Below are 22771 nucleotides of genomic sequence, written 5' to 3'. Positions count from 1 at the left end.
GGATACAAAAGGAGAGGAGGTCTTTAACCAGCACTCTTTTCCAGAAACATAAGTCACAGGGCTCGGTGAAGTCCAACGTTATCAGAGTCAGTGCTGCAAGTGTGGGAACTGCACAGGAAGATGCGATCTAGGTTAGGGACAGTGGCAAATCTTGCCAGTAAAACCCTGAAGCCAAGTCCTGTATTCTTCCCAATTCCATGCTCCCCGCTCCACTCCTCCATTGCACAAAGGAGGAAATAAGTGATTTTCCCCTTTGTACAAACACTAAGCCCGCCCGAAACGTTAGTGACGCCCTCAACCGCAGCAGCAACAACAAAGACCACAACTCCATTTCTCATTTTCATATCAATTGGCAGAAATTATCTTTATTAGAAAAATGAAATTCTCCTGTATTTACATTTTTACACGATATGACTGGGCACTTTTGTTGCCTCGGGAGTTATGTACATATCAGTTTGCACACATATTTCAAACCCCATTCCTTAAGACAGCTGATAACACGCTGAACAAAAATAAAAGACGTACTACAAGGAGACAACCATAGTATATACTTCCTCTATCATAGAAAGGTGTTAAGCAAACGTATAATTTTGTAGCTATGCTTGGAAATATTTAATACACTTATTAGCACTTCCTCATGCAGTGGATTAAAACATGACAGGTATAAACTGTTACGGTTGGTAAGTGAACATCTTATTCCCAGATGAAAACCACTGAGTAGAGAACACAGCTTGCTTGGGGCTCCTCCATACAAGAGATCGAGCCAGTTCTGATGTGGGTTTTAGACTGTTTGAATGTAGCTGTGAATGGAAACCCTCTGCACAAGGACTTCAAACCCATCCATGTTGGGTTAAAAATGAACTCAGACACGGACCTTTCAAGCTGCTTAATTCAATTCCTTTCTTGTGAGTAATGACCAGCTTGTGTATTATTATGCAACGAGTCTTATAACACGAATGAAAGACGGACAGTTTACCCTCTTTTTCTGGGTGAGAAGGCCATCATTTACGATGTTTATGATCTGCTTCTTTTTCAAGCCACCAATTAACTCACCTAATTCTTTCTGAATATTCAGCTTGAAATATATAGACTATACATAAACATATGCACATTCTATTGTGATATACTACATTGAATTATCCCGACTACATAATCTGGAAAGTATACGCTTTTAAATTTGTTTTAGCAAGGGAATGAACAAGATTAAGATTCATAGTTAAAAACAACTGTTAAAGAAATATTTTGGGACCCTCAGGCTTGGAAGGCATCTGAGCCATATCTAGCCATGTAATTAGTTGTATTGAGTAGCTTACTGAATTTTCTATGAAAATGTTACTCTTGACCTAATTTCTTATTTGAAAAAAAATAAATAATTGACATCCTTTCCCGGGGAAAAATTTGAGAAACATAAATGTTACAAGTGCCACTTTCATCTTCCCAAATCCATCAGGATTTTCAAAGATGATCACCTGAATTTGACCCCAAATAGTCATCTGAACCTTTAGTTTCTACCCTGGAACATTTACTTAATGGTCATGGCCTCAGAGCTGTGTCTACAAACCTTATAAACTAAAGATTAAAAAAAAAAAAGATTTGAAAAGTCAATACTGTTCATTTGTTTGAATTAGCTTAACTGAGAATAGAAATAATTCAATAAGTCTTAGACGGCTAATGTAAAAACCTCGGTCTAATTCAAAAGCCTATGATTGTTCTTCATGGAAAAATTGACAATGTTTTTATATTTCTGGACCTTCACTATTTGCTCAGCTATCAATAGTCTTTGATTTGAGCCCTTTAAAAGCTTGAAACAGCAAAATGTCCGATCAATGAGAAGCATTTAAAATGTCAAAGACAAACTTATGTTTGCTAGAGAACAATTAACCTTATTAATTTAAAAGGCAGCTGTGGTATTGGCTACTTGTTATATTAATATCCTTTTGAAGGCTCATCTTAAATCCTTCCCAAAGGTGTGAGAGAGAATTAACTGGAAGAGGTTATGACCCAGGGCTACTGCTAATGAGGAATGTTCTCAGAATTGCAAAAACGCAAACTCATTGTTTCACGAATGTAGTAGATAAGAGGGATTTATGAGTGATAATCTGTTTGGTCTTGTTTGTCTCTATGTACTGATGACACTTTTTTGGAGGAGGTTAATCTGAGAAATGACTCCATTTTCAACAGGTTGGTCCCTGCTCCCTGGAGAGTTGTGTGCTTTGAAATACGGCCGCAGTGAAGAGAGAACCACTGGCCAAACTGTTCTTTTGAGTGTTCCAGTTTCTGCAAAGCTCAGCGTCCCTGGGAGAATGTTGTCATGCACTTGTAGACCCAACAGGATCTCAAAATAGCTATGAAATAATAATAACCTTTCTGTCTTAAGAGACTTTACTGCCAGCTTGAAAGATATAAAGGGCTAGAGCATTTCTCAGGGACCAGGACGACCTTACATTAGGTTAAAGGACCCCCAGAGGGGGTGGAATCACAGAACCTCTCCGGGAAACATTCCTTCAAACCCCGCTCAGTTTCCTCATCTATAAAATGGTCCTAATGTGTCCCACCGCACAGTAAATAAAATGCCAGGAGAGAGAGGCGTGGCTTAGAACATGGGAGCGGGGGTTCAAGAAGGAATGCGTCATTGCCTCAGGGTCATCGCGTACACAGTGTATTACACACTACATCATTTTAGACTCCTAGAGAGCCTGGTGGAAATATTCCAATTGGACATTCTTTAATGAGATAAACCAAACAAGCATTCAGTGGTGCAACAGTTATCTTGATGTCAATGACCAGGAAAGTATCTCTAAGACAATTTGAAAAAAATAGAACAGACTAAGAAGGGAAAAAAAATCTTAATAGCTGCCCCTCAGTCATACTGATTACCAAACTCTTGATCATTTATGCAAAAACTTTATTTTCAATTCCCTGTCACACCTCTGAACCTCATTCTGTCTGCTTGGCAAAGACAAGCAACAGAAGGGTGCAAAGAGCATGCCCTTTCTGAAAATGGGCCACAATGTTTAGGAGAGCGTTAATGGGGGCCACAAGGCAGTGTGTGTGTGTGTGTGTGTGTGTGTGTGTGTGGTGTGTGTGTGTGTGTGCAACCGCACATATGTGAGAGCATATTGTTTGCATATGTTTAATGGAATTATCCCTGATGTCTACTAAGAAAGAGAAGAGATATTAGGAAGGGGATATTTAAGATTAGGCACATGCTAAGTAGAGAAAATAACTCCCCAGGAACCAAAAAAAGTAAGTGCTGAGTGCAAGCATTCAGGGGAGAGACACATACAGCATTCAAGTCTCAGAAGGGACCATGAACAGAGGTGGGGTCCCGGGAGTTTTCAACACACCCCAAACCAGACGACGAGGGGTAGGACACCAACCGACTTCCTCACCACAGAGGCTGAAACTCAAGCATTAGCCCCAGGGACCTCAAAACAGAATATCTCTTTTCCTGACTTCTATTCTGACCTCCCTGGAGGAGATCAGGCACTTTGAGACTATGCCTAATATTACAGATTTATTAGCGGATTCTGTGGCTGATGAGGCTGAAACCAATCTGAGCCTGTTTCCTTATCTGTAAAGTGGGAGCAATCATACTTAACATCCTAAGGTTATTTTGAGGATTGCATTCTAGGACACGCCTAGAATACAGTCTACACTCAATGTAGATATATTTTGATATTTCCAAATTCAGGTGCTGAACCAAGGTGTGTCCTTGGGATGAACAGATAATCCAACGTTCCAGTAACGTACAGAATAGGATGGACAGAGAAAAAATAAGCTCCCTTTCCACCCCACCATCTTGCTGAAACACACCTTGACCCCTTTTGCCATCTCCTTGTCCCATCTTCTCTCCAGGCACCTGATGTGTTCTCTTTTGCCAGCCACAACACGAGGCACTTGGGACTCAACAGGAATTCTCTCTACTTCCCTCCCTGATACATTTATACCCTGAACTACCCAAAGTATTCTTCACAAGTCAAAAACGAAACCAAACAAAAAAAGGTTTCAGAAAATAGTCTTTTTACATCATGGTCTATTTCCCAATCCTTTGAGGATTTTTTTCCACAACCTTTTCTTAAAGCACATGTCACAAAGCAGGGCTGGGAGGAGGCATGATTTGGCAACGGTTGGAGAACTGAATGGAACCAGATCCAAGGCTGCCTGTGCAAAACCCGAGAAGGGCAAGTTTGTTCACCTGATCAGATGCTCCTGGGTTCCCTAAGTACTATCTTTGAAGGTTGAAATGATCAAGGGCATCTCCAGGAACAACAACTAGATTCTCTAAAGTTACTTGGGAGTGAGCCTAGGGAAGGGATTGTCTGTCAGTTTGTTTGTTTGAGCATGGAATCAGATAAATTATTATCTCCTGACAAAAACTTTATTTATCATTTCCAGTTTTTTCATGTAGTCTATGTTTGCATTTCATGGGTCCTCAGCTATCTTTTGCATTAGGGAACTGAAGTTCTAGACCATACACTACTTATGGGAAGAGACTGTACTTCCTATTCCCTTTGCAGCTCCCCAATCCCAAATTGTCCTTAAAAGGAGAGTGGATACTCAGTCAGGCTCCATCAGCTAATCAGTGTCCTATGTTCATCCCTGGCTCATGAGAAATATAACAATATTATCGCAGTGATCACTGCCAGCTTTCAACTTTGGTTTGAGGTTTTAAACTATATCCCTTATCAACTCTTCCCAGGGAACAGGTAGGTCCCTGAAAAAAAGTTTCTCTTCTCCAGGACTCTGAAGCAGGAGGTTTTGGGGAGCTTAAAGGAAAACCACATTCAGAGAGGGATGCGTGGGTCTGTATAAGGCAAAAGGCAAAGATAGCCAGGTCAGTTCTCTTAGGTTCTCTGGCTCTGATCCCAGAGGTACTCAGGGGAGCACTCCTGTGAGAAACCTAGGAACGAGTTAGCCTGGAAAGGGGGACCAAGCTAGGAACTGGACCAGGAAGTCTCGGGTTCTAGACCTGACAACCTGACAATCTTATACAGATGACTACCGCCCCTTTGGAATTTCATTTTCTCTTAATTTTCCCATCTCCCTTCCCCTCCCGCCAAACCTTGGTGTAGTTCTATAAGTTCTGGCTTTCTAAGACCCTTCTGGGCAGGCACCTTTAGCTGATACTATACTGAGTACTTCCGGGCACAGAAAGAGTGTGGGCGGGGGAAGAGGAGGAGTTTAAACAGGAAATACGCCCTTTGATGGGTTTACAGAAATCACATACATGTCCGTATCAGCACTGCAAAAGTGAGCAGAATACATCCCACACCCCTAACCCCAGATATATATATTTTTAATAAGGGGCCAAGAACTCCAACACCCAAATCCCACTTGGGCTCCATTATCCTCCCTAGAACTGAGATAATTTTTTTTAGAAAAACAGTGCCCTCTTTACATAAATATCATCCCATCAATAACCAGAATGGGTTTTCCATGTGTTAATATCATTATCACCATTTAAATTTTAACATAAACTTTACATTATATACAATTTTATTTGGATAATACACTTACTTGTGAATTGTAGTAACCAAGCATGTATATTATATACATGTGTACATGAGCATTTATATTCACAGGATAAGTGCATTTGATCATCTCTGATCTCTACCAAGTGGCAAGCTGACCTCCTCTGATACAATAAGATATGAACAAAGAATAATGTAAAGGGATTGAATGGAAAAGGGCAACTGCATATTGGGAGAACTTTTCAAGTACAGACCCCACGTAACCTCTCATTAAGCACTTGCAACCCTGTTTACCAAGAGAAGATTGGGTAACCAGAAAGGTCTAGTTTTATCTCAAGTGAAAATAAACACTGCTTTTCAAATGAAAATTGCCTTTAAGTCGTATTAAATACCAACCACTGAGTTTAGCTTTCACCTATTCAGTTTTGGTTTTTGTTGGTGTGGGTCTTTCCCTTGAAGTCCAATTATGTCTACTCTAGCTGTGCTTAATACAAACAGGCTCTATTTCAGAAACAACTCATGTCCCCCTTTTAAGAATTCATACACAACAGTTACGCACAAAGAAACAGTACAGGGTTTGCATAAAGTTAATGAATATATTCAGCTCTTCTGAAAGATATTTAGGTTTCTCAACTTAGTATTTATTTAGGTCTTAAACCGCAAGGGATTTCAGTGCAAGCTATTTATTTATATGACAACTGATTATTAAGGCTGCACTTTTTAAGTTTAAAGGAGATAAATTTTTAATCACCATTTAACTAACACCAACTTTTTTTCTTTTTCATTAGCAATTCCATCTGCAAAGAATTCGGGGCATTTGTCATTTCCTGAGAAGGATGCAGAATATTAAACACACATCAGTGGTAGCCATATGCAGATGCAGAATATTACCACTGCACATCAGCGGTAGACATATCAAATAGAATAAACAATGTACGACTGCGTGGCCGCCGTGGATCCTTTGACTAATTAACTGCCTTGGCTAGAGTCCCATTTAAGTGAAACTATTTCATTTGTAAACAAGGTGTAATTTTCTTTTTTCTCCCCTGAAAATAGGCGTGAATTGATTTGACTGATTTTGCTGCAATGGGTGAATTTTAATGCTTTCATCAGAGAACCTATGTATGAACACTTCTCAGGCACCTTATGAAACAGGGAAGAGAAAACCGGCTATAAGCCATGAGACAGTGCTGGCTACAAAAATGCAGTGAGATTTGCAAAGGACACAGACTAATGAGTAGGGTGATTATAATCCTGCACCTCTCACGGAAGCCTCACTGGCAGAAAAGTAGACCCACTGGTGACCTGCCCTCTCAGAGCATTAAAACTAGAGGTGGCCTAAGAACTTGCAGGTGTAAGGATAATGGAAACAATTTTCCAAAAACCCAAAGGTTTCCCAGAGTAGAATTCGCATCCTAGAAGACTCTCCTCATACACAGAATATTTTAAGTTGGTTGCATGTGCATACTGTTACCTATCTGAGGACTAGTTGGGTCCTTCTCAAGGGGAGAAAACCATTTGGAGTTAATGCAATATTACGGATGCCGGTTCCGACTTGAGTCAGAGGAAACTCCGGCACACATTTGGGTTCAGAGATTCTGGATCCTTGGCATCAACAAATCTAAGGACTCAGAGCCTAGACGTGTCAGAGGAACCCTCTGTAACGAACCCATAGTTCAGGGCCTCCTATGTAATTCTTCTCGCCTCCTGTACTGTAGGTGTGATTTACTGTTGGATGTTATATTCCTGCTACTCTTTCTCCAAAGAACTGAAATGACTTGGATTACCTCTGAATAGCTCAACATCACTACCTTTCACTTGGAAAGTGACCGTCTCATCAACGGTCGATTGTCTGAAGTTTGGGATCATCACTATTAAGAGTCAGTGAATTTGTGGAGGAAGGAAATGGTATTTATTACATAGCATCCAATCCTAGTTATTTTTTTTAAAACACTTTAGGCATTAAAGGAAGTGTATACTTTTTTTCACTACATTACTGTCGGTTCTTCCCAAAGCCATGTTTTTAGTCTCTATACCCAGGGAGGCATGGGGTTCATAGCAGAACGAATGCTGGTATTAGAAGAAGGGTTTTTGGTCTATGGGGTCATTCCAAGTGTAATTCTCACCCTCCCTGGAGATCTCTGCCATATTTGGCAGCTCCCTGGTTTGGAGGACACTGGAGGAAGACACACAGCCTCTTTAGGCTGGCGATGTACCGCTCTTCTGTATTCTGGGGAGACTTTTCAATTCATTTCATGTCAAGACATGCCAGTCTTGTGAGGAAATGGAGGTGATCCTGGCTGGGGCTGTATAGGTCTAGAATGAAGTGGAAGGGCAAAGGCAGTAAATTCTAAAAAATGATATGGTCACAGGTGTGTCTAAGATTAGAAATTGGGGGGACTATTCCGGGTCTTTCAATCTAGGCTTCTCCATTCTCTTGAGGCAGTAAAGGTGGAACATCCAAGAAATAAAACGCAACATGCAAGCGCGCTCCTCCTCAGCACCTGGTTGGCCCCTTCTGCCTCTCGACCTCAAAGACTTTCTCACCCACTGCCTCCCTCTGCCTCTCTACCACTGACCCTGAACTTTACCGCAACCACTTTTCATCATTAGAGGAATATTGTAGGTCAGGTGCACTTTCTCAAAGAGGGAGCCACTCAGTGAATCCTCAAGCTCTAAGAGAATTATTCCTGGCACCTGCCCACTCATGGGAAAGCATTGCCTACGAAACAGAACACAGCATGACTAAAAGAAACAGGATAACTTTTCAACCTGCCATTCTGTCCCCTCCTCTGGGAACCCGAGCAAAACGCAGGAGGAAACCAGGAAGTGGTCAGGCTCGTTTACATTAGCCTAGGGCTTCTGTAACATGACACCACAACAGACCCAGGTGCCCTGCAAAATGGGTGGCTACTTAGCCCAAGCTTTTCAGGGATATTCATGTATTTAAAACACACAATTATTGGATTAGAACGATATAAAGTGTTCAATTAATATGGCTGTGGGTTTCATCATATTTAATTTTTAAACTAGAAAATTCTTGTCTGATGAAGTATCATAACAACTGCCTTAATTCTGGGGGGCCACACTGCATGTACCAGGCACTGTGCTAAGAGCTTCTCACGCATAAAGAGTCCCTACCCTTCCCCCAAGGTTTACAAAATGAGTATCATCTCATATCATTTATGCACAGGTTTGAGTAGAGTGAGAATGGAGGTGGCTCGGGAATGACAAATGCTTCGAGGAATTTTTCATCTCCCGTTGGTGCTAGTGAGGCAGTTTGCCTCCAATACAGTGACTATTTCAGAAGAGAGAAATCACTTGTCCCACTAAAGTTTATCCACAATTTGGAGGCTGCTCAGGGTAGATGCATGAGTGTCTCTCATGTTTTGAAGGCTTTTGATTTAAGGAAGTGGGGCTGGAGACGAGTGTCCAGCTGAATTTCAGGACGTGAAGGAAGATAACCCTACAGCCATGCTGGCCTTCAGCAGACGGATGGCCTTTTAGTTCTTAAGGATCGCAGTACACATATGGCTGCTGGCACATGCCACCACATTCACCACACTGGGAACAGCAACACGCAATGAAACGCCACCATGGTGATTCGGGGACTGAACGAGTGATGGTTACTCTGCGGGGGAAGGGTAACAGATACTATACAACCCTGAGTCATCACCAGAAGGGGGAAATGCAAACTTACGTACACAGGAGTCTTCGGGATAAACTACAACGGCCGCTGTGTCATAGACAGAAGATCCACGCTTACACGGTATTGAAGACACAAATGTGTGAGTTTATGCAGCTCTGAACAAGACCATCGAAGCCAAGGGTGAGAGAGTGTCTGTGAAATACACAAATCGACATCCAAAGGGATTCCGGTAGCTCTCTGCCTGAGGGCCCTTCTGGCCTTTTACTCCAGATGTGTCTTGGAAATGGACTACAGTGAAGCTAGCAGAGTGACCACAAACACACTGATGTGCTACTCCTTGGGGGAGCCTGGAGTTCTGGGGTTGGGCCGGGGCTGTGATGGAAGGCATAACAATAAAGCTGGACCAGTTATAAATCCAAACTTCCTAATCTCTTGCACGTGTCAATCCCGCTACAGTGCAGATGCATTCTTGTTTTGTCTGTGTCAGATTTACAGGCATACCATATTGCTTACTCTGTATTAGAGAAACCATTAGGCATTTCTGATGAGGAAATTACATGGTGGACTGGCCTTAATGGAATTTGGAATATAGGAAATCATCACATCACCATTGGCATCCAACGCGTCATTATTGCCAACATACCTAGCGGGCATGTCCAGGAGACTTGCCCTTTTATGGGTTGATTTTTGGTTAAGGACTCACCTATCTGGTATCTGCCACGCTCAGCACACACCTCACAAGATTCCTTGAGTGGAAGACTGTGGCATGGAGCCATGTGCAAAAGAACCAACAGAAAAATACCTTCCTAAATCCTCTTGCTCTTGCAGGGCACTATTGGACATCCAACATTTATCCTCCGGAACGTTGGCCATTAACTATGTTTCCCTATAGATAAAACATTAATGGAAGGTTTTAAACATCGGATTCAATACTAGGCATTTTCTTGTACACGCGTCTATTGCTGCAGGAATTTAAAACCCTGGGGGCAGAGTACATTTTATTCTTATTTGCAGCATAAGGCATAACATGCTCCGAAATATACACATCGCTGTGGCCTCTACTGTCCCTGGAACAGTATGATGCCGTCGACCTCAAGGACGATCGGAGATAGCTGTCATTCACTGCCTGGGATGGCAGCGAGTGTTTATAAGGGTCCGAGGGGCACCTCCCAATAACTAAGCGTTGGTCATCCCCATAGGAGTGGAGGAAAGGGTTATCGGAGGTGTGGTCTGGCAAGAGAGACTTGCTCCGTTTGCTGACCTCCAGACCCTGGGGGAAAAGGGAGCCTTTGTTCCCCGAGAGTTTGCTGGCGGGGACACTAAAGAGACTCCCGTACAAGTTTCCCTCCAGAAGCCGCTCCCTGTCCTTGAGGCTTATGCTCCGGGAGGGCCTGCTAAGGTCCAACTCCCTGGGTTTGTCGAGGATGTTATCGTAGGAATGCTGCCGGCTAATCCTCAGCTTGTTCTTTTGGAACTGGAGGGCGCTGCTCTGTGCCCAGTCCTGCTGGTAGACCTCCTCCTGGGTAGCTGGGTTACCTGTCTCCTGAAGCATCTGGTCTTCGTCAATGTCATAGAGGTTCCCCATCCGTAGGCAGGAGTCGCATTTGAAGGGGGACCTCATGGTGAAGTGGCCTGAATAGGTGGGCAGGTTGGACAGGCAGCTCCTGCAGTGCGTGGAGTTCTGCCGGTACCGGTCGCTGCCCTCGCTGTGAGGGGAACTCTTGTCTTTCAAGGTGAAGTGCTTGGAGTAGAGTTTATACTGGTCATTGTTGGGGAGCCCATCTTCATCGTGCAGGGGACTCCTGTTCATGGGCAGTGTGGAGTCCCCCTTGCGGAAACTGTCACTATGGTCCTGGTAGACATTGGAGAAGTCCACGTTCTCGGGAAGGGCCACGTTTTCGACAAACTGGGGAGGATCGAGGTGGAAACTGGCCTCCCTCTCCCCATCAATGGTGTAGATCTTGTCCCTGGGGGAGCTCGCTTTGGTTTTCAGGTAGGAGCGCTCGACCTCGCTGCAGTCCTTGGGGTACTTGGAGGCCACTGACCTTTTGAAGTTGTCCTTGGCCTTGTGGTTCTTACTGTTGTCAGGCTCACGGTGGCACGTGGCCCGGCTCGAAGTTTCTGAGATGTCCGAGTGGGCCACCTCTTCTGGAAGGTACCTAGGACTCTTTAGGGAGTAGCTCCTGTTCTCCACGGTTCCCTCATCCCTCTGGGAGACTGGGTTCTGGGTCAGCGAATCTTGGCGTAGAGATTCCATGGATTTCTTCCAAAGCTGCCGGGGCCTGGAGTTCCCTTTGGATTCCGTGCTCACGGCCACCTCCACTGTGTTAGGGTTAGACTCATTGAGAGTCAGAGGGTGCTGGCCCTGGAACACATAGTTGTTGAGGTTATCCTTGTGCCTGTTGGCCATGAAGGTTTGCAGTTCATTCATGTTGTCCCCAAAAATGCTGTCTTTCCCCTGAAAGGACCTGTTGTCTGAATATACCAAGTTTCCCTTATCTGAAACCATGTCCATGATGAGGGATCCTCTTTGAATGAAGTCAGCAGCTCTTTTGGGGGAATCCATCCTTGAGGAGTTCACGTTGGACAAGTTGGAAATGTTTTTGGCTGACCGAAGGAGTTTTAACATGTTGCTCTGGGATCCGGTCAGATTGAAGTCTGGAGACTTCTTCTTTTCTTCAATGTGCACCCCGTGAATGCAGCTGTAAATGCCCTGTGGGGAGGAGCACAAAACACCATCCTCAGCAGTAAGGACATGAAACCATTTCACACCTGAACTGTACCTGCAAAGGTGAGACATGACCTTCCTATAGGAGTCCCGGAGAAACAGTGAGATCCAATCTGAATCCTGATAATGCTTCTTAAATGTATGAGACCAGTGGCAAAGCATCAGGCGTATCTTGTCGCTCTGGCACAAGATATCAAGATTATCTGACACTTTTGCCAGTAGTCATACATAGAGTTTGAGAAAAAATATCCACTAATCCTCAAAGAACTCTAAGGGTCTCAGCACCTCCAAACTGGTGTGTAAGGATTTGGTTGACCCTCCCAACACCCCAGTCACCAACCCTTACTTTTATTAAAGTTTCCCGGGATCATCTTTGGACTTTGGATACCAGAGAGTCAGCTATTGACAAACAAACTGAGTCAGCGTACAAGGATCACCAATCACTGATTCCTCTGGGGAATCACTGCTACCCCTACACTGAAGCCATCAATTAAAGCATGAGACCCAATATTAACCTGAAGGAAATAAAAACACTAAAAAAATATACATGCACCCCAATGTTCATCACACCATTATTTACAGTAGCCAAGATATGGAAGCAACTGAAGTGCCCATTGATAGAGGAATAGAAAAGAAGATGTGGTATGTACACACAGACACACAGACACACACACACTGGAATAGTACTCAGCCATAAAAAAGAATGAAATCTTGCCATTTGTGACAACATAGATGGGCCTAGAGGGTATTATGCTGAGATCAGTCAGACAGAGAAAGACAAATGCCACATGATTTCACTTATATGTGGAATCTAAAACCAAAACAAATGAACAGCCATAACAAAACAAAACCAGATTCAACAGAAACAGAGAACAAACTGGTAGTTGCCAAAGGGGAGGGGGTTAGACAGATGGGTGAAACCGGTGAAGGGGATTAAGAGGTAAAATCTTCAGCTTTAAGATAAATAAGTCACGGGAATATAATGTACAGTATAGAAAATATAGTCAATAATATTCTAATAACTTTGTATGTGATAGATGGTAACTAAAGTTATTATGGTGATTATTTCATAATGTATAAAAATACTGAGTCACTATGTAGTACACCTGATATACAATATTGTAAGCCAATTATACTTCAACTTAAAACCTCTGGAACAGTCTCTCCCAGCTCCACCCCCCCGACAAAAAGAAGAAGAAGACCTGAGACCCATGTGTGGTCAATCAGACATTTTTTGGAGGAATAGACATAGATGGTGGGATAAAAGAACATCATATGGTTTGAACCCCTGGAGCTCCCTTCTTGGACTTTTCACTTACCCGCTCAATATATATATATATTCTTTGTGTTTTGGCTGTGTGAGAATTTGTTGAGCATAGTTAGAGTTTTAGTTACTAAGAAGAGTGGAGAGTCCTGATGACGCGGTGATGCTGCATTTAAATCCATCCAGGGAACTGAATGACTGAGGGACTTGGGGGTAGCTCAGATATAAGCACCCCATCCATACATCTCTTGTTTTCCACTCCACCTTCTTCCTGTCTTAAAAATAACTGTTGGGTTTCCCTGGTGGTGCAGTTGTTGAGAGTCCGCCTGCCGATGCAGGGGACACGGGTTCGTGCCCCAGTCCGGGAAGATCCCACATGCTGCGGAGCGGCTGGTCCCGTGAGCCATGGCCGCTGAGCCTGTGCGTCCAGAGCCTGTGCTCCGCAGCGGGAGAGGCCACAACAGTGAGAGGCCCGCGTATCGCAAAAAAACCCCACAAAAAACCAAAACTGTTTACTTTTCCTTGAAAGTACCTCAGGGGCAGAGCTCTCGATTCATTCTACAATAACAGGCAAAAGAGCGTCAGTGGTGTTGTGATTCGTGCTCCTCCCTTCCCCACTCCTGCCCCCAGATTTTGGCCGCGGTACCTAAAGGGAACAATTCGGTCCAGGCTGCAGGATTTGACCTGGTCCTCCCAAGACTGACAGGGAGCCGGCCCAAGACGGGGTTTGTTTGTAAAAGGGATGCGGTAGCTGCTGCTGACTTTGGCATAAACTAGTGGGGACTATGGGTTGGTAACTCTGGACTCTTACAGCGGCTCCATCAATTCCCCATGGTGGGGATGCACTGAACCTGCAGGGATGCTCACAGAACTGTGACAGCCTCAACCTGTTTGCACTGCTGCGTTTTTCTTGTAGTTTTCTAGAGACAGTCTCCACTCCGTCGAGGAACAGTAAACAGAAAAGCCTACAGTTGTATACTTGAGCTTCTCTTTCTCTGACCCCCTTCATCCCCAGGCTGCACGGTGAAGGCTCCCTGAGGCCAAGGCCCTGGCATCGGGCACTTTGCACCTGCTGCAGCCTTACCTTTAGTCTCTTTCTCGATGCTGTGTGGTCTCCTTCCCTGTTCCCTCCCAGGAAGCAATGTCTCCTCTTTGCTTCCAGGGCTGCTGGACGTCAAAATCATACACACACACCGTGTATTTCACACAGCACCGTGCTTTTGAATCTTTTATGTTAACGTATGCCTTCCCTGTCCAATTGAGTAATGTAATAATCTCCTACAGTGACCTAGAGGGATTCTGCTACTATGGGTGGAAATCAGTGTGTCTCCTACACGTTTGAACCAGCCAAGATCATAGCCTTTTTTTCCTGTTGCTAGCATTACAAAAACACTAGTTTTTAAATTTTTTCTAACTTTGCAATTTTATTTTAATGAGCTCCCCTCCTCCTTTTAGAGACTCTGAGAACTTGCTTCCACCCTTCGCCATCAGGGCAGTGTGCTCTCGCCCGCCAAGATGAGCTGGTCGTCTCTGTATTTGCAGGAGGCCCACATAGCTGCGCTATGTTTCAGGAGCAGAGAGGATGGCTGCTGACTGCTTTTTCTCATCCCTGGTTTCCGCTGGGACTCACACAACACAGCTAAGGCAGTTCCCAGGTGCTGATCTGCCTGGCAAAGCTTCGGGAAGGAGTCAACGTGGTGCCTGTACCCCAGGTTTGGATGAAAGTGTTCACCAACTAAGTTGACCCATCTTCCAGATGTGCTGGTGAGGAGGTGGGATGTGTATTACAGAAGGATGGGAAGAGCCAGAGACCTGGAACCCACTGGAAATGAGCCCCAGCTCCATCCTTTTTTAGCTCTGTGACCTTGGCTGAGCAACTACGTCTTTTTGGGCCTCAAGTTCCACATCTGTAAGATGGGAATCATACACTCTAAGGTGGGTACAAGGGCAAGACCTGATAATGCAAGCAAGCACCTGACATGGAAGGGGCTCCACAAATGCTAGTGGGTGAGCTGCTCAGTCATCCCCCATGTGCCCTCCCTGTTGGTCACCTCACCTCTCTCTCCTCACACTAGTACGAGCACACAGCGCCCGTTTGATCGAAGCTGGAGGTTTGCTCTGGAAAGCACTGCGGCTTTCTAATTAGATAAGTTGCCTAAATCCTACCTCGGGAGCCAAATCCCTGGGCTGGAGTTTCTTTCTTCCTTGCAGAGTTCTTTCTTTCCTCCTCTCTATTATTCATAGATTCCGGCTACCTTTTATGGGTTGTGGAAATAAGATGCCCTCTCGGCCCTATAATGGGCTCAGATGAAATTAGCATTGAAGACTCAATGTGCCGTTCCAGACAGCTTGCTCTGTTCCACTCCCCGCCCCCTTTCTCACTGGGGCGATACTGTCCTCCTTGGTTCCCTGGTGCCTGGGCCTGATCCCCAAAGTGTCTGCTATGGTCTGCATGTTTGTGTACCCCACCTCCCAATTCATATGCGGAGAGCCTAGTCCCAGAGGTGATGGTATCAGTGGTAGGTAAGTGCTTATGTCATGAGGTCCAAGATGGGGCCTTTGGGAGGAGCCCTCCTGAATGCGATAAGCGCTCTTATAAAAGAGACCCCACAGAGCTCCCTCATCCCTTCAACACAAGGGGAAATCTGCAGCCTGGAAGAGGGTCCTCACCCGACCACGCTGGCACCCTGATCTCGGACTTCCAGCCCCCAGAACTGTAAGCAATACATTTCTATTGTGGATGAAGCACCCAGTCTGTGGCATTTTGTTATAGCAGCCCAAATGCACTAAGACAGTGTCTGACTTCCATTCTGCGGGTCCCCATTGTGGGTCAGCCAGAAGCTGTGCAAGCTCTCCTCTGGGCTCGTTGGGAAGATGCCACGGTTTCCACCTCCCTGGCCTCTGGCTTTGCTACATCTCCCATTCCTCACGTCTCTGGAGACAACCGAGGTGGTTCTTTTTTACTGGTGACAGTGAATATTTTTTTCAACATGAAAGGGACAGCATTGCGGAGAGAAGACAAAAGTTAAGAGCATCCCACAGAAGAGAGGACGCGTTTCTGTAAGTCGTAATAAACAAAGGCCACAGCTGTGGGAGAAACTTGGTTCTAATGTAAAATAAATGACTCTGTGAACTCTGACCTTCACCCTTGGCCGTGCCAGGAGGGCAGGCATCTGAGGTTTGCATTTGTGTCCCATGGGACATGGGGTCCTCTCTCCTCTAGGGAGGGGGAGACAGAAGTTCCAGTTCCAGCTTGTCCAGGCACAACACAGCAATGCTGTGCCTAGTCCCCACTTTACCCCCGTCCCTCAAGATGCTTGGAATGGGAGTGAGGGATTTAGTCCATTTCTCATAGTGACAATCCTATTAACTTGGCTTCTTTAATGGTATCTCGGACAGAGGGAACACTCTTGCAAAAACAAGCAGGATTTACGAGTAAAGGCAATAGTGTGCATTTGCTCATGGCAATCTCAGAATCATTTGGATATGGAAAGCCTTTAGTAACTGGTGAAGAGAATTAGCTTAAAGTTGGCTTAATACCTAGCTGTATGCATGCTGTTATTTTAAGCAATCTGTGTGTTTAGAGGCCATCAAGCTAATTAGGAAACATGTATTTGCATAGAACTCAAGTTTAGAGCGCCACTGAATGGAGAAAATCAATCCTCCTGGCTAAGCCCATGTGTACCTTCTGGATGTCTTAAAACCACCAAATACTAAGAATACACAAGCTCCTCTTTAGATGATTATTTCATTTTCCCAATGAACATTAGCATATAAAATTAGATGTTTCTAACCACATATTTTTCACCATGTTTCAAATCCTAATATGTTAAACTCTTTCAGAGTAAAAAAATTCCAAGGTGAGTAAACGGAAGAAATAGGTAGATAAATAGATGGATGGATAGATGGACAGATGGATAGATGAATGGATGGATGGATGACTGATTGACTGATTGCCAGGTGGATAGATAATGTTATACTGTGTTGGAAGACAAGTGAACGATATGTACGTATGTGCTTTTATTGTGATGCAAGTAAGTGAGTAGCTTGTATTTAAAAAGTAAAAATAGGGCTTCCCTGGTGGCGCAGTGGTTGAGAGTCCGCCTGCCGATGCAGGGGACACGGGTTCGTGCCCCGGTCCGGGAAGATCCCACATGCCGCGGAGCGGCTGGGCCCGTGAGCCATGGCCACTGAGCCTGCGCGTCCGGAGCCTGTGCTCCGCAACGGGAGAGGCCACAACGGTAAGAGGCCCACGTACCGCAAAAAAAAAAAAAAAAAAAAAAAAGTAAAAATATATATTATACGAGTTGTGTGCACATACACGTTGTGTAGTATGATTTGTATCAAATCTCTTGTGTTGCTTGTATTTGATGTTTGTTGCTTGTGTAAGAGTGTGGGCTCTGGCTGCTACCACACCACCTGGAGTCAAATCCTGGCTCCAGCAAGGCTGTGTGGTGTTGGGTAATTCCTCTAACCTCATAAATTTGAGTTTCCCCAATTCTGGGCCAATATCAGAACCTACCTCACAGAATTGGTTTGTAGGTTAAATGAAATGATGAGTATAAATTCCTTATATGGTGCCAGGGACATACATATACCTACAAATATAAGCATTTTCCACAGTTGTCATCGTTATTGATGAATTATGACACGTGTACCTGTTTATGGCCACACACACGCCATATTGTGTAGCACGTAGTGAGGTTTCCGTGGCTCGAACGTGAGTGCACTTACTACAGCATGTGTATTCTGTGCTGTGGTTTATGTCGTGCTGAATGTATATTTTGTTTCCTGTTTGATGTGTGTGCATTTTCTCGTGGTTCTTCATGCCTGTGTTTCACTTCAGGCTCTGTTACATCGTACACGCTTTTGTGGTTAGTTAGCTGCGTTCACACACACAACATGGCTTTGCATGTAGATTTCGTTTTGTCACACGTGATCTGTTGGAATGCATGCAAACATCATAACATCCTACACAGGAATTTTAATAATGTCCTAGAGCATATCTGGGTGCTCATGAGGGAGGCCACAGACTGGCTGTGTTTGGTCCGTGTGTTTTTCTATTTGTCAATGGAATTAGTTACTAGTATTCAAAAGTTGAAAGTTTTCACATATAATCAGATGACTGCTTTCTCTTTTAAAAACTGGAAGACCTGATAAGACTGGCTCTGCCTTCCGCTAAAACCATACTCAGCAGGAGTGGAGGACGACTGCCCCCTTTGGGTGTGGTGGGTTTTACGCAATGTGTCTTAGTTCTCCACATTCTCCATTGTTCCCTCCCTTTGACACCAGGGTTCAGCTGCTATTTTTAGTTTCACTTCTGCTCTTTTTCTCATGCCCGGCCTGCCTTACCTATTCACCTTCATCTCTAGCTTGCATCTGGCTTATGAACACAGAAACTGGTGCCCTTCCGACAAATCCAAGAAGGGTTAATGGGTGAGGGGAGGGTGTGGAGACACCACACCCCCACCCAGGAGTCAAGAATCACTGATTCTCTGGAAGCCCTGTGCTTTTCTGGACCTGCCTGCCTCAGAGGGAAGTAGCCGCCAGGGGTACTGACCCTGCTGATGGAGAAGAGCAGGCCCGGCCGGTCGGAGCACACGCCCGTGAAGCAGAAGCGCAGCTTCCAGTAGAAGAGGTGTTCCCAGATGAAGGTGATGAGGCTGAGGGCCATGGCGGCCGCCAGCATGTAGAACACACCCGCCATGTTGTCGACGTCCAGCTGGCTGCTCATCACCTCGTTCTTCTCGTTGTGGCAGATCCCCGTGAGCCACAGGGTCTCCAGCTCTTCCATCTCCCCTGGACAGAAGACAAGAGCCACAGGCAGTAAGGAGCAGGGCACGCACTGTGGGGCGGACACGCCTGCGTTCGGGACAGACACGTGTGATTTATAGCTGTGCAACCTCAGTGAGAGTGACTGAGCTCTCCTGGTCTGCGTTCCCTCACTTGCGGGGTGAAGATAATGATGACAACAGCATCTATGTAATATCGCTGTAGGAGGATGAAGTGAGATCATGTATAGAGAGAATCTGGCTCAGGCCCTGCCTTTTTTTTCTTGGTCATCATTACTATGCTCTCCCCACCCCTCTTTTCTCTATCCCCGGCCCCAACACCCACCCAAGCCTGGAACAGGACATGGGATAAGCTGGCCGAAGCCTACATTAGAAAGACTCGCGTTCCCATTCTGACTTTGTCATAGACTAGCTGTGTGACTTCAGAGCCACAGTGATCCTGTCTGTGAAATGGGTATTATAATAGTGTATACTCCCTCGAGTTCTAGGGAGGATATGAGCTCACATATGCAAAATTCCTAAACGTAGTGCCTGGCTCATGGTAAGTTCTCCTAAATAGGAACCTTCATGGGTTGCTGTAAAGGAAGTGCCTAGCACACTGCCTGGTACACAGTTGTCCTCAAATATATTTGTTTCTTCTTTCCTCTTCCTTTAGAACATCCAATATTATTCCAAAAAGTCACCCCAAGTAGTGCGCTTAGAGCACAAAGTGTTCCTTGACAAGAAATATCCCAGTCGGCTCTGAATGGCCCCTTGCAAACTAAACACCTCCCCACTTCAGTAGGCAGCTAAAGAAGCAGGTGGGGTTTGCAATGGAAAAATAAAGTAGGCACGGTTGACATTATTATGTCTCTCTTTTATGCACATTTTATCCAGTTGTCATTTAGGAGGAAATTCTCTAGTCTAAATGTCTAGTAATTATACTAACTGTCTAGCAATTCACTAGACTATGATTCAGGTCTTTAAAAATTATCCTTCGAAAACAGTGAAAATCAAGGAAGATGCATAGAATGTTAAATGAATAGTACGACTACATTGTATATACATACGATCTCTAAGACATAAAAGATGTATGGGATTAAGAACTATAAACTACTCTGCATAAAATATATAAACAACAAGGATATATTGTACAGCACAGGGAAATGTAGCCATTATTTTGTAATAACTTTAGGTGGCGTATAATCCATAAAAATATTGAATCATTATGTTGTACCATTTAAACTAATATAATATTGTAAATCAACTATACTTCAATAAAGAACACTTGCAGAGGCATGCAGCGGGCGTGGTCTGGAGCTGGGAAGTCGCAGCTGCCGCCGCCGCTGCCACCAGTGATGTGCGCAGGTCCTCGCCCAGGTGTTCATACCGCAGCCTGTCAGGCCACCGGTGTAGTGGCCACTGCAGCCGCCCGCAGGACCCTTGGGCGCGGAGTATGCGCCACCTTGGCACCGAGTCCCTGAGGCAGGGACGTGCTGGCCCAGAAAAGAACGCTGTTTAGGTGCGAGCCTAACCACCTAAGTGAGGGCACTAAAGCCGCCTGGGGAAGGGCAAGGCCCGCGTTGCCGAGCTTGGGCTCGGAGCCCTGGATTTGTTTGGGTTAGTGGAGATTATAAAACAGCAAACACTGGTGAGGATAGAGACCAATGCTGGCAGGAATACAGGGAAAGAAAAAATCTCATGCTCAGTTGCTGGAGAAATAGGAAAAGGGAGGCATGAAGACAGTTAGAAACTTGTCCTAAGCCAGTTAGCTCAAAAGCGGAAGAGCTAGGATTCAAATCCAGAGAAGTGTCCACTTCAGACTTCATTCTGGGAGAAAGTAGTATAATTTACAAAAGGAGAAATGAGACAACACATCCTTTCCTAGAAGAGCATTTACCAATTCCCAGTCTGTGGTGATTAACTGCTTGCAGGATCTTGGTTCCCAGGCCAGAGGTTGGGCCCGAGCTCCTGTGGTGGGAGCTCCGAGTCCAAACCGCTGGACTAACAGAGAACCTCAGGCTCCAGGGAATATCAACTGGAGTGAGGCCTCCCGGAGGTCTTCATCTCAGCACCAAGACCCAGCTCTACCCAACTGCCTGCAAACTCCAGTGCTGGACGGCTCAGGCCAAACAACCAGTAAAACAGGAATATAGCATCACACATCAAAAAAAAAAAAAGAAAAAAGAAGAAAAAGAAATGACAAAAAAATATGTTACAGACGAAGGAGCAAGGTAAAAACCTACAAGACCAAATCAATGAAGACAAAATAGGCAACCCACCTGAAAAAGAATTCAGAGTAATTATAGTAAAGATGATCCCAAATCTCGGAAACAGAATGGAGAAAATACAAGAAACACTTAACAAGGACCTAGAAGAACTAAAGAGCAAACAAACAGCGATGAACAACACAATTACTGAACTTAAAAATACTCTACAAGGGGGCTTCCCTGGTGGCGCAGTGGTTGAGAGTCCGCCTGCCGATGCAGGGGACACGGGTTCGTGCCCCGGTCCGGGAAGATCCCACAAGACACGGAGCAGCTGGGCCCGTGAGCCACGGCCGCTGAGCCTGCGCGTCCGGAGCCTGTGCTGTGCAATGGGAGAGGCCACAACGGTGAGAGGCCCGCATACCGCAAAAAAAAAACAACAAGGAATCAATAACAGAATAACTGAGGCAGAAGAATGGATAAGTGAGCTGGAAGACAAAATGGTGGAAATAACTGCCAGGGAGCAGAATAAAGAAAAAAGAATGAAAAGAATTGAGGACAGTCTCAGAGACCTCTGGGACAACACTGAACGCACCAACATTCGAATTATAGGGGTCCCAGAAGAAGAGAAAATGAAAGGGTCTGAGAAAATATTTGAAGAGATTATAATTGAAAACTTCCCTAACATGGGAAAGGAAATAGTCAATCAAGTCCAGGAAGCACAGAGAGTACCATACAGGATAAACCCAAAGAGAAACATGCCGAGACACATATTAATCAAACTATCAAAAATTAAAAACTAGGAAAAAATGTTAAAAGCAACAAATAACATCCAAGGGAATCCCCATAAGGTCGACAGCTGATTTTTCAGCAGAAACTCTGCAAGCCAGAAGGGAGTGGCAGGACATATTTACAGTGATGAAAGGGAAAAACCTAAAACCAAGATTAGTCTACCCAGCAAGGATCTCATTCAGATTCAATGGAGAAATTAATTAAAAGCTTTACAGGTAAGCAAAAGTTAAGAGAATTCAGCACCACCAAACCAGCTTTACAACAAATGCTAAAGGAACTTCTCTAGGCAGGAAACACAAGAGAAGGAAAAGACCTACAAAAACAAACCCAAAACAATTAAGAAAATGGTAACAGGAACATACATATTGATAATTACCTTAAATGTAAATGGATTAAATGCTCCAACCAAAAGACATAGACAAAAACAAGACCCGTACAAATGCTGTCTACAAGAGACCCACTTCAGACCTAGAGACACATACAGACTGAAAGTAAGGGGATGGAAAAAGATATTCCATGCAAATGGAAATCAAAAGAAAGTTGGAGTAGCAATTCTCATATCAGACAAAATAAACTTTAAAATAAAGACTATTACAAGAGACAAAGAAGGACACTACATAATGATCAAGGGATCAATCCAAGAAGGTATAACAATTGTAAATATTTATGCACCCAACATAGGAGTACCTCAATACATAAGGCAAATGCTAAAAGCCTTAAAAGGGGAAATCAATAGTAACACAATAATAGTAGGGGACTTTAACACCCCACTTTCACCAATGGACTGATCATCCAAAATGAAAATAAATAAGGAAACACAAGCTTTAAATGACACGTTAAACAAGATGGACTTAACTGATATTTATAAGGCATTCCAACCCAAAAC

The 22771-nt window shown here is 44.4% G+C and overlaps 1 protein-coding gene across 1 annotated transcript in view; it reads right to left on the bottom strand.

The window, feature by feature from the left end:
* Window positions 1-330: 330 nt before the first annotated feature.
* GRIN2A (glutamate ionotropic receptor NMDA type subunit 2A) overlaps window positions 331-22771 on the bottom strand; it is a 372838-nt gene continuing 350397 nt past the window's right edge. The window contains exons 11-12 of the mRNA XM_067706655.1: window positions 18676-18914; window positions 331-11836 (exon numbers count right to left, since the gene is read on the bottom strand). Of these exons, the coding sequence (XP_067562756.1) occupies window positions 10037-11836; window positions 18676-18914 (2039 nt within the window). The 3' untranslated portion in view covers window positions 331-10036. The remainder of the gene's footprint in view (window positions 11837-18675; window positions 18915-22771) is intronic.

Source organism: Pseudorca crassidens, chromosome 15 (assembly GCF_039906515.1).
Source record: "Pseudorca crassidens isolate mPseCra1 chromosome 15, mPseCra1.hap1, whole genome shotgun sequence".
NCBI classification, from domain to species: Eukaryota; Metazoa; Chordata; class Mammalia; order Artiodactyla; family Delphinidae; genus Pseudorca; species Pseudorca crassidens.
The sequence above is the reverse complement of the archived record's forward strand: the minus strand, read 5'-3'. Positions and strand labels throughout refer to the sequence as shown.